The sequence below is a fragment of the Phasianus colchicus genome, chromosome 3 (genome assembly GCF_987193195.1).
Source record: "Phasianus colchicus chromosome 3, bPhaCol1.hap1.1, whole genome shotgun sequence".
NCBI classification, from domain to species: domain Eukaryota; kingdom Metazoa; phylum Chordata; class Aves; order Galliformes; family Phasianidae; genus Phasianus; species Phasianus colchicus.
In genome coordinates this window covers 31,257,624-31,269,760 of record NC_143438.1, presented here as the reverse complement: position 1 = coordinate 31,269,760, position 12,137 = coordinate 31,257,624, and the positions used below count along the sequence as shown (strand labels likewise).

The following is a 12,137-nucleotide window of genomic DNA, read 5'->3' as shown; positions in this document are numbered from 1 at the left end:
TGGAATTTTCTATGATTATATGGTTCTTTTTCTGGTAAATAATTTAGGCTTTCATTTTTTTTCTCCTAAGCTGTTTTTCCTTCAGACTATTGATTTATTATTATTATTATTTTTAATATTATTTTTTTCTTTAAAGCAGGAACTTGGAGTAAGCTTCAAGTTCCAATAATACAGGCTTCTGCTCTGTGTTAGGTTGGTGGTATCAGGACAAAAGCAGCTAAATTAGATGTATTCCCTTGCCAAAACTCTTCAGTTTTTTCCCCAGCACATTAAATAAAGAGGTGCAAGTTCTAGATTTCTGTATTATGCTGCCATAAACTGTGGCAAGCCAAGAGCATCTTCAGATGGAGGTTCAACCACCTCATGTAGCAGCAGCCTTTGGAAAAGTGGGGCAGCAGGGAATTGTTTCTCATTTCAGTGAATTCTGCACTATTCTGAGATAAAGCTTGTTTGTACAGTTGTCTATATAATTTTCATGTGTTAAACTCTTAGAAATAGAAGTGGTGTCTCTCTTGTCAGTTTTTAGTGCTGATGTATTATTTATTAAATATTGAGGTTATGCGCATTCTTTGTGAAGTACTGTGATATTTTACAGGTTTGTAAACTATTGCAAATTGGATTCAGCTTAATTCAGTCATGTACCTGTATCACAGTTTTATTCAACCATTTTTAAAGGATTTGCTGTAGATTTTTCACTGTTTTTAGTTCAAACGGTGGGTTTATGTGGTCTATTCTTCTGTATCTTACTAATATAAAGAAATAGGGATTGAATATACAAGAATTATGTGTATTTCAGTGAGCACAGAGTACCATCTAGAGGAGCAGTGAAGCTACTGAAGGCTTTAATAGAACCTTTGGCCATCCTTTGCAAAGTAATCTGAAGCTACATTTGAGTCAAACCTGATATTTTAACTAGTGGGTTCTATGCTTGTGTAGATAGATGCATGTATTCTGCTCTATTTAGAAACTTGTCTGTGATGTACTATTACAGGTCCCTCACAGAGAAGATGTAAGCCAAGATTTGTAGTTCTTGTAACATCAGTTTAGGTTTCGCCTCAAATTGAGCATTCAGTTCTTTCCTCTTTTTTTTTTCTTGTTAACCTCAAATTTTTGCTTTATTTTTAAGCTTTTATTTTTTCTTGACGATCTCAGTAATCATAAAGCTATTGTAAATTATGGATGCATCTTTCCAGTTTAGCATGTTAAGCTAATACACAGGTTTCTTTCTTAATTAACAGTTGATTCAGTTTTGTGTATCAAATATTCATATGCATGTGCATATTGGTTTACTGTATGCAGAATTGTGGCTACCTCTTGCCCTGTCTTTTGTAAGATGTCTTTGGAGGTCAGCTTGGAATAAGACTAATTTTGTCCCATTTCAAAAATTTTGACTGGCTGATCTTGAGATTCAGCTTGTTTACCAGTGCTGAATTATGTAAGGCTAGGCTGGAATCTTCAGTGTCATATTGTCTTAAAGACTATTTAATGTAGTTAGGTTAGCATTACAGCTTGTTTTAGTGACTACAGTACCTAGCAGATAGGATCAAAGAAAAAGACAAAAAAAAAAAAATCCTAACGTGATTGAATTTTTGCTAGGGAAGTTATATTTTAAGTATAGAAAACTTGAAAATGAATTTATAAGTAGATTAATAGGAATCGCACAAACTTATGCTTCTGCTCTTACAGTACTTTTCTGTTGCAGGATCTCCATAATCTAGATCTCATGATTGGTATTGCATCCAGTGGAATTGCTGTGTATAGAAAACTCATCTGCACAAGCTTCTATCCCTGGTAAATTCATTTATTATTAAAGAATTATATCTGGTCTTTTAATTTGTTTTTTCATCTGCTTTAACATTTATTTCAAATAAATTTGTAGTATATAATTTTGTTCTTTATGACTTAACATATTTCCTTAGGCTGAGGTGAAAATGAAACTTGTTAATTCTTAAGGATGTTTGAACTACTTGAACTATGTGAAATCTTGTTTGAGTCCATTCACATAAATATGTCAGTGTATAAATAGGATTATCTTGTTGTTTTAGAGATGTGTTCTGCTGTTGTTCGTAAAGATGTGTGTTGGCTTTTTTTGCTTTTGTTTAAATCAGCATAATTAGGAAGCTCAACAGCTAATGGTCTGATATTCGCTTCACAGAATGCAAAATGAATTACTTCAAATATTGGATTTATTGAAACAGGAATATTTTAACACGTAAATTTTTAGATCAGACAAGGCTGTCTAATGGTAACTTGTAAGATTTAGAATCTATGGGGGAAGAGACTTTCATTGTACAGCGATTCTGACAACACCTGGCAGTGTTTTAGAAAATATTCTCTATGGGAAGAAGCAGTGTATACAAGGTGTCTAATGTGAATGACATCAGAAATTAGGAAAGCTCTAGTTATGAGTAGTATTTGTGTAGTTTATTTATATTATAGTAAGACCTGTTAAGTAAGTGGCAAATGATACAGTGGTTTGGCTTTTCCTTAGGATTTTTTGATTGTATTAGAAAGAAAAGAATGTTTCCGTCTTTCTTCTTTAAAATAAGTGTAATTAGATTAGAAAGTACAGTTTCATCATGTTATACGTAACTTCCTCACATAATTTGTAACAGTTTTTCTGAAGAAAGTTATCAGCAAAACTATTAAGCTCTTGTATTCATGACAGGATAATGTATTTCAGTGAGTACTACTAGCATTTTGCACCTTGATTATGCAAGAAAGTGCCTATAAGCAATCTTCCTTAAATGCACAAGTTCTTCTGTCAGATCATTAGGAACATAATCTAATAGGTATTTCCTAGGATAAAATAATAAAATAGGTTTCCATTTAAATTTTAATGGTAAATGTACCATATAGTCTCTGGATTTTCTTTTCATTGCAGTGACTTCTCTTTCAACTTAAATATACTGTAGCTCTCACAAATGCATGTCAATAATGCTTTCATATAGCACAGTAGTGTCTTGCTTTTTTTCCACCTCTAATGCACACTACTGCATAGAAGACTTCTATCTCTCATCTTTGTGCCCCGAGCTCCATCCTTTCATATGTCAATCTCCCAGCTTCTTGAAACAGCTGCGGATTTTAAAAATTTGCAACTGCAGGCACACTTTCTATCTTTTGCAAGGCTTATGGTGCCAACTTCAGTGACCTTTGGCATGAATGGGCAACACCTGAAAACCATAGTGACAATATCTTAAAATCCTGTACTATATATATATTTTTATAGAAGGGAAACAGTGCTTTACAGCATATAAGGCAAGAGGAATGCACAATGTCCTATTGTTCAAGAACTGCCTCAAACAAATGTCTCCTTTTTTTATTGTGTTTGTAGATTGCTTCAAAAGTAACATCTCCTTACTTTTATTTCTTCTTGCTCTTCAGGAGTAAAACACAGCTGCTAAAACATTTTGCACATAAAACTACTGTAACTGACAAAAACAAAACAAAAAAGAAAAAAGAATGGGGTGGGAACAAAAACATTTTTTTCAGTTTGAATAACTTTCTCTCCTGGAACAGTGGTTATGGGTGCTAGTAGTTTCTATTGACTGCTATTGCAATTGTTTCAAGCTTTCCTACTTTTTCTTTAAAATTGTATTCCCAGGTTGCAAGGAATGAAAGGGCATAAACCCACTACATAGGGGATGACTTTAGATATTTTCTGAGTAGGTTATAGTTATTCATTCAGGAATGGTGTCCATTTCTTCCATTCTAACCCCTCCCTACTGATTAAAAAAAATAATAATAATAATAATAAATTGTCAGGTAAGTATGTTAGCTAGTATTGTATGCACTTATAGTGTATACTTTCAATTTTTTTTTTTAGACATCAAAGTGGAATACATTTTGGTAGTATCTGAGTATCTGTAGTTTTAATGTATGTTGGTTGCGTTGAAAGCATGAAGGAGGCTTCTCAAGAAGCATTGTATGCCTGAGAATGCAAAAACCTATTCAGATAATTGGAATTGTTATTTAGTCTTTTTATGTAACTGCTTGTAGTAAGTCATCTTCCTGTGAACTGAGGAGGCTTCAGCATAAACATGGTGAAACTCAAGGTGGCAGCAAATACCATCAAAGCACTCATTCCAATACCAAAATGCTCTGCAGCGTTAATGGATATCAGTATAACTGTATTGTATGGTAGTAGTCAAAGGGAACCAAAGGTGTTTGGGAACAGAGAGGCAGTGAATAGATTGCCCTGCCTTGGTAAAGGAAGGATTTTAAATGAAAGCAAACTTTGTTAGGAACTGTGCACTTAGGCAGAAGCAACACAAGTCAAGGCAGATTTTAAAAACAACTTTGGATTTAACCCAAAAATTCATATTCTCCAAAAAATTATTCTTGGGGTGCTTTACTATTATGTGATCATTTCCAGGTTTGTTTGGCAGGTAAATATAGGCAAATAAAGGCAAAAATATACAGGCTCGTCTCTGTTCTACATCAGCAGCAAAGGTAGTGTATTATATGCTGTTCACTGGATGGGATGCAGATTCTTTGCTTTGATAACTTGAGAGAAATTGCTAAAGGAATATATGCTTTATTGCTAGCTAAAATCAAGAAACTACTGAACTGAGTCTTATATTTACAACATTTGACAGGAGCTTTCCTACTGAATCTTCCTAGGGCAAACTGTAAGATTTACAGTTAAGAAGTATTTTTCCTTCGGGTCAAAAAATACCAGCTGTTTGCAGCAGAACCTCCATGGTGCTTAGAAATAAGTAACTATGGTTCAGTGAGTGACGAATCTGATTTGACCCTTGTGAATGATAGAAAGACAGGAGCCAAAAATGTATCATTGTCACTGTGCTTCAGCTATTTAGCATTTTAAAAATAAATGGTGAATTCTGATATTTCGTGAAAGCTGCATGTTCACTGGACAGATGATTAGTGAGTGGTAGGGGCAGCTGAGCCACCTGTTAAAATAACTGCAATCCATTCAGCTCATATTTTGGATGTGACACCTTCAAATCCTTGTTAAATCTAAATCCTTCAATGCCTTAATCTCTTGCTTTAGTCTGTGACTTGTGCTGTATGTGAACATTGCCTTGACTAATAGGCGTAGTGCTGCAAATGATTTTGTGTTAATGTTACATAAAACTGTCACATTAGCAAGTGTTGTTTGTCACTGAATTAAATAGGCTTAGTTATGCCTTAAGAATGAGTGGAATTGAGAAGTGTGTTGTATATACACTGAAATAAAAGAGACTTATTGCCTTGAATTGACATGAAGTGGTTATGTGGTCATGCAGAAAATTGTTTTAAAAGAAGTGGGGAGAGATGGAGAGAGTCTTGGTGTTTTAAGGTGCTGGTACTTTTTTGTTGTTAGCTGGAGGATGTTATGCTTAGTCTGCAAGGTCATTCATTTGTATTTTGTATTTCTGCTGGCACCACATTTGCCTAAGAGCAGTGACAGCAACTGTGTGAACAACTCCAAATGCTGAGTGTAAGCAGAAGTAAAGAAACATGAAAGGAAAGAAACTAGAAAAGTACTATTTCAGCCAGAGTAGCACAAACATTAAGATAGATAGTAATGATTTCCACCTCAGTAAGTACTACTACAAATTTATATGACTTGTGGGCAAGATGGGAATGCAGAGCTTACAGATATACAGTACAGATTATTATCACCTCAGGCAGCAAGTCAAGTGGGGCAGGTATTTCTAGAATTGTCCTTACAAAAAAAGATGGATGTTATTAAAACTTTCCAGTACCTTGAACAGCAATTTGGTTGCCTAGGAATACTATGAATGAAATTCTTGTTCATTTGTGGCTCTGTAATTGATAAGGGAAAATATTTTTTTGGAAGTGAGCAATTTTCTGAGGTTTGGTTTTCTGCCCCTTTTATACAACAGTAGGAATTGTTCTTTCAGTTCACTTGTTGGTAACTTGCATATATGATCTCCTCTGTGAACAAGGAGAGTTGCTCTGTGACAGTGCATCCTGCACAGGAATGGAGAATGGATTATATGCTTTGGTTCTACTTGCTGAGTGATGTGAAAACCATGTTAAGAACTGAGATGATTTTTTTATATGCTTTGTATCTGAAAATCTAAGATGCTGTGAAATTTTAGCAGTTAACAGAGTATTTCAAGACCTTTAGTAGCAACCTTCTGAAAATCTTTTGTGTGGTATAGATGGCTTTTTCCACAAATATTGGTCAGACCTGAAATAGCTTTCTCCAGCTATCCATGTGGTTCCACCTGATTACAGACAGTGAATTTTTTTACCAGAATGTGTAGATTTCAATTACTGAAGAGAAGTATTGAGACAAATCTTGTTTAGCTGTCGGAAAATGTGTGGGAACCTAGCAGTTTGTTTAATCTAGCAAAACTGATAAACACTTTTCATTTTGATTATATTCTTAAGCACCAATTCCAGTGTAATCCTAGCCTTAAAATCTTTATTCATACCACATATGTATTGAAAAGTATTCATTTCAGCTATATAGTTTGTTGTATTTTTTTTACAGTGTTAATAATATGTGAAAAAAAGATTAACACCCATTCTTACAGTTCTCATCCGTCAAGTATGACTATGATTACAATGCTTTTGTTGTTAAGAGTACATTGTCTTTCAATGTTCTGTGAAATTTCTGGGCAATTTTAGATACTGTTCGACCAATCTTGTCATGTCATTAAGGTCTTAAATTTTGTTCTCTTAGTCACAGTTGTCATATAACTCTTAAGCTATACAAACTTGACATGTTTAACATTTGTGCAGCTACTAAAGGATGTCATCAAGTTTTTACTGCAAGAATAGATTTGGTGGGAGAGAATTGCTATGTGAGCTATTTAAAGAGTAAATGAGGAAGAACCTTAATTTTCAAAAGACCTTTCCTCCTTAGCTAAAATCTTGAGTTTCTTGACGTCTGTTTGCCACTCAACATACAGGAGATGATTGCATATTTTTCACTGAATGTTTAACAACTGTAATCTCTTACACTCACTGCACACCATGTTATTTTTAATTATTATTATTATTATTTTCCCTTCCAATATTATTTAGTGTTTCATGGTCTGCCTTTCTCTTTCAGGGTGAACATATTAAAAATTTCCTTTAAAAGGAAGAAGTTTTTTATACAACAACGGCAAAAACATGTAAGTAGTCATTTCACTTTTTTCTTAAGCGATTGTATTCAAATTTTTGCCTTTAAAACTTAAGGTAACAGATGGTTGGACCTGTAGGTGCTCTGTTACGTTAACTTCCTTTTGAAATTGTTTTTTATCAACTTGCTTTGCTATTGTGGTTCTTTTATGCTCACTCATTTCCCATTTTTGTTTCCTTTCCAACTTGGAGCCTTTCCATCTTCAGTCTGTTGGACTACGTCTTTCTAACTGGTATCTTTTCCATTGTATACTTCAGGGAAACACAGCTGTTGATCCTTTCTTCAGTGTTTAGTAACCCAGCGTTTTGCTTTTTAGTAGCTGCTACTCTTTTTTTTTTTTTTGTTGCTCCCTGTGCCCCATGGAGTACCTCACAGCAATTAATCTACTAAATCTGCTTAGTTTTATAGGATTTGGAGAAATGGAGCGTCAGTTTGTAATGGTCTTAAGACTTCATTGCTGTCAAATTGAAGTTCTCTTTCTGGAGACCAGTGTCACCTTTGGAAAGAGTAGCATTTTTGAAGTTTGATCATTTGAACTTTCATTAAATGATGACATTTCAAAGTCCTTAATTTGTTTTACCAATCTCTTACATAACTGTATGAGACCTGTATGAAATAACAGTAATTTGTGCTGTGTTATGCTTAGAGCTACAGAACTGTAGAGAAAGTGAGTCTGGCTACAAGACCTTTTACTCTTTCTTAGTAGATATGAAAAAGCAGACCAGATAAACTGTTAAACCTTTAGATACTATCATCCTTGTCCTTTGCTCCCCTTTGCTTGAAATGTAGGGCAGCAGTCTGCATACCTGCAGTACTCTAATGATGCTGCTTTGAAAAGTCTGCTGTGGCAGTGAGGAGCAGCTAGACTGATATTGCATTTCTCTTGAACTCTGGGTTGCTTGAATGGTTTGTGACTGTTGGTGGTTTATGTTGTGTTGGTCTTTTGCTTGGAAGCACAGAGGAAAATAAGTGAATAAGGCTATAAATAAGGAAGGTGGAAGATCGTGACGAAAGCAGAGTGGATGCTGTGTGTTAGTAGGCAATTTTTTATTAAAGATGGTAACAGAAACACTTCAGAATTTTGCATGTGCATATGTAGATTTTCTTTAAAATCTACATAATTTCTTAAAGGCTATGAATTTGTGGTCACCTAAGATGTTTCCTTGATTTATTCTCGTGCTCCTTTTTTTCCTTATGCCATTGTTTGGAAGAATCAACATACTTTGTCTCACTCTTTCTGTTATTCATCTCCACTTCTATCATCCCGCTGCTTCAGTCTATTGATCTGCTATTTGAAAGAAGTAGGCAGTATTTCTGTTTTTACTGAAAAGCTACAGAAGTACTGGAAAGCAAGACTAATGGACCACTGGATGTCTGATGTTTTAAAAGCCCACATTACTTAGACTTAGTGAAGGGTATAAGATTTATAGTAGAAATAGAAGCTATGCTAATTTACAGGCAACTTTTTGAAGCTTCCAAAATAGAACTTGTGTGCTTATGTAATGCTTGAAAACAACCGTTCCTTTTCTGCATTTTAGTTATGTTTTTAACTCCTATGCTGTAGGCATGCCCAAATTCTCTGTGATGAAATAGGCATGCAGCTGATGAGAGTTCTCCCCTTATGTTAAAATAGTAAGATGCTCATTTTAACTGTTGAGAGTTCTTCCCATTACTTTAATGGTGGCATACTTCTCCAATCCTCACTTTTTGAAAAATGACTAGAATGCTATTTGGAACAGAATAGAATTTTTGCCTTTAAAACTTAAGGTAATATTCCAAAAATATTTGGAATAGAATAGAATTCTATTTGGAACTTGCCTTGAGAACGATGGTAAGTACTAAATCTTTGGATCCTACTAGAATACTCTTCAGCTCTTGAAATGGTACGTAGTTTTTTGTGGTGTGACTTAAAAGGTGGCCTGTCAGTGAGCCAGAAGACTTAGTTAATAAAAGATTTTCTTAATGTAAAAATTGAACAGATTTTTCTAAAATTTCAAGATACTTATCTTAGCGCGTGTCCATATTTCAATTCTCAGCTATGTAAAAGTACTTAAGAAGATTGTGTCAGCAGTTGACAGAAACTTAATTGTGACCAAATTGTTTTTTTCAAATTTCAATTTTAAAAATGAAATATTAGGTGTACTTAAGTCGTTATTTTTACACGTTTCAGTATATAATTGAGATGTTCAGATAAACAGATTTTTATGCCTATTAAAAGACCAGTGCTCCAGGCCAACAGAAATATCTGAAATTTCCTTTGAATTGTTCTCTGGAGTAGTATAAAACACATGAAGTGGTGTTCAGCCAACAGAGAGTAGATCAGAAGTGCTGTTATTCATTAGAAGTTTAAGTGCTGTATGCTTGTTATCTCACAAGAAATTGAGTTAAAATTTCACAGGGCTTGAACATACTATTTTATATGAGCTAATTAGAAGTAACTGTGGTGAGCTGACCACCAAGATGAATTGGTTACAGTACGTTGAGAGTGTGCTGCAATGGAAGGTGATGATAGTGCCTTCCATGAGGATAGGAACATGCTTGTGAAGGTATTCATTAAGATTTTGTTCAGAAAGTGATGCAGAGAAAACTGGTTTACTCTTTCCAAAAAGCTAGTGGAGTCTCAAGAAAGGCACAATCTCTAAATAGAGATCCTGCTCACTTGGCTGCTAACCCTTAAATGAAGGTGAGGAGGGTCCACCCCTCTCAGTCACTCAGGTGCATACCTTGCACCTGAGCTACCTGGGTTAGCCACATCTTGTCACCTCATGTTCAGCCATTTGTTCAGGCTGTGACCTAGCAATTCCTGTACAAGGTGAACAAACTAACCTTACAAAAAACTTGGGTTTTTTTTCCATTTTTAATAGATACAGGAAATACATAGATTACAATCATTTAAACGCCTACCAATGCCAAAGATGGCAAAGAGGCAGGTCATTTTTAGCTTCCCCTAGAGATTCTCCTTGTCTCTTCCACTATAGAGAATCTGTAAATGAAGTCACTGCACTAGTTCAAGTGCTTTGCAGAATGTGGCATTGTTTTCTGATGCCATTTTTAAAATATTGCATAGAAAGAAAAAGAATGCAAGAAAACTAGCTTGATTATTCTGGCCAGAATGGTCTGTAGTTACTTCTAAACTGATCTATTGCTGTGAGCAAACGAAAGAACTCAAGTGGAACACTTAACATCTTGGCTATCTTTTAAGAGAATATCAAACAGATGATTTTTGTATGCTATCGCTTTTGAGGGAAAATACATATGTATGTGAAGTCTTATATGAAGAGTTTGAATTTGCAGATAGATTCTTCTTGTACGTTACAACCTTAATACAGTGTTAAAGAGTTTTGTTTGTCATGGGAAGATCACAATCTGACAGGAAATCCAAAAATCTGTTTAGCTGTTTTGTATTATACTTGTATATAAAATATATTTGACACTATAGACTTAAACATTGCATTCAATTAGCACTGTAATGATTAGAAACTGCTGAACTTATTAATGATTGTTAATATTGCTTACACTTTTAAAAGGTTTGTTTTGGCATTTGAATTTCATATACTCACCGTGCCATTTCATCCATCTCCAGATCAAAATCTACTATGTGATGAATTTTTATTTTCCTGAATTTGATTTGATTATTTAGACTAAAAGTGATGTCATTGTTACTTATATGATAGCTTTATAATCTCGTTTGCTTTGTTTGATCAGCTTGTATATGTTGAAATATACATTTTCTTACTGTTACAGAATGAATCCAGAGAGCATATTGTTGCCTTCAACATGTTAAATTACAGAGCATGCAAAAATCTGTGGAAGTCTTGTGTAGAGCATCACACATTTTTTCAGGCAAAGAAGTCACTACCTCATGAAAAAAAAATATTGTCACATTATTGGACCCTAGGTTCTAGAAATCCAGCAAAGTAAGTATTGCGTGAAAGCATGTTTCCCATTGTAAATGCCAAAAGGAGGATTTGTCAGTGACAGCTGAATTTGAAGTTGCAGAGCTCAGTTCTGCTTGTGATTGTGTCAGTCTCTGTGAAACGTTGGACAAGTTGTCTAACTTTGTTTTCCTTTTTTTTTTGTGCAATGATGTCGTTACAACATAATGCTCATAAAAAGTTATTTGAGTCTGTTTTACTGTTATCGTCTTAACTTGCTTTTTCAACATAAAGTATAACAACAATACAAAGTTAAAATGTTATGTGGTTAATGATCCAATAAGAGAATTTGCTGAACAGATTTGTTTTGAACTGTTTATTCCTTATTGTTATATAAACACTGTTTAATATGTTAGGGCAATTTCTGAAGTGCGTAAAGATCTCAATTAGTTACATGGGGATGAAAAAAATTCCCCATCCAATCATTCAAGATTTCACTGTCGTGACACTTCTCATCTTTTATTTGCTTTGTTGGCTTCTGCTGTCATTGAGCTGGTAGTTTCACAGTGGTATCTAAAATGTAGTTCAGAGCTTGTTATTTTGCTACATGAAGTTGGGATGTACCCTTTCCATACGCACCATCTGGGCTGTAAGTCTTATGTCGTTATCTTCTCAAAATGTGAGATTTCAGGGAGTTCTTTAGTCCTTTGATTATCTGTAGTCTCCATAGACTTACCAGTAAACTGCTTTTTCTGATGGTTTTGGGGAGAATATTTTCTTGTTTACTTTATCTTTTCTTTACTTTTCTCCTTAACTGTTGAATTGTTTCTTATTTAATTTATCCTTTTCCTACTTGGACCCAGATTCAACTTCTGAATGATGTCAGGAGTTGGGCTAGATGCTTGTAGGTCCCTTCTTACTCATTATATTCTGTAATTCTGTGTTATCATACTTCCAATAATTTCCCAAATTTTGGCAGTTGGCTCTTCATATTCTGATGTCTCTTTCAGTACTGCAGGAATTCATACTGAAGGGTCTAGCATTGCCTATAAATGATGCCAGTAAAGGCACAAAGAATTGTCCAGGCACAAGCACACTGATAAAATGTTACATTCCACTTCAGTGGAATCTCCATATTTTTGCGTAGTACTAGATCA

At 34.6% G+C, this 12,137-nt stretch overlaps 1 protein-coding gene across 5 annotated transcripts in view; it reads left to right on the top strand.

Annotated features, from left to right (window-relative positions):
- PTPN3 (protein tyrosine phosphatase non-receptor type 3) overlaps positions 1 to 12,137 on the top strand; it is a 160,209-nt gene that overhangs the window by 96,949 nt on the left and 51,123 nt on the right. For all 5 annotated transcript variants that reach the window (XM_090137211.1, XM_090137212.1, XM_090137213.1 and 2 more), the window contains 3 exons: positions 1,703 to 1,791; positions 7,034 to 7,097; positions 10,850 to 11,022. In XM_090137211.1, the coding sequence (XP_089993337.1) occupies positions 1,703 to 1,791; positions 7,034 to 7,097; positions 10,850 to 11,022 (326 nt within the window). The remainder of the gene's footprint in view (positions 1 to 1,702; positions 1,792 to 7,033; positions 7,098 to 10,849; positions 11,023 to 12,137) is intronic.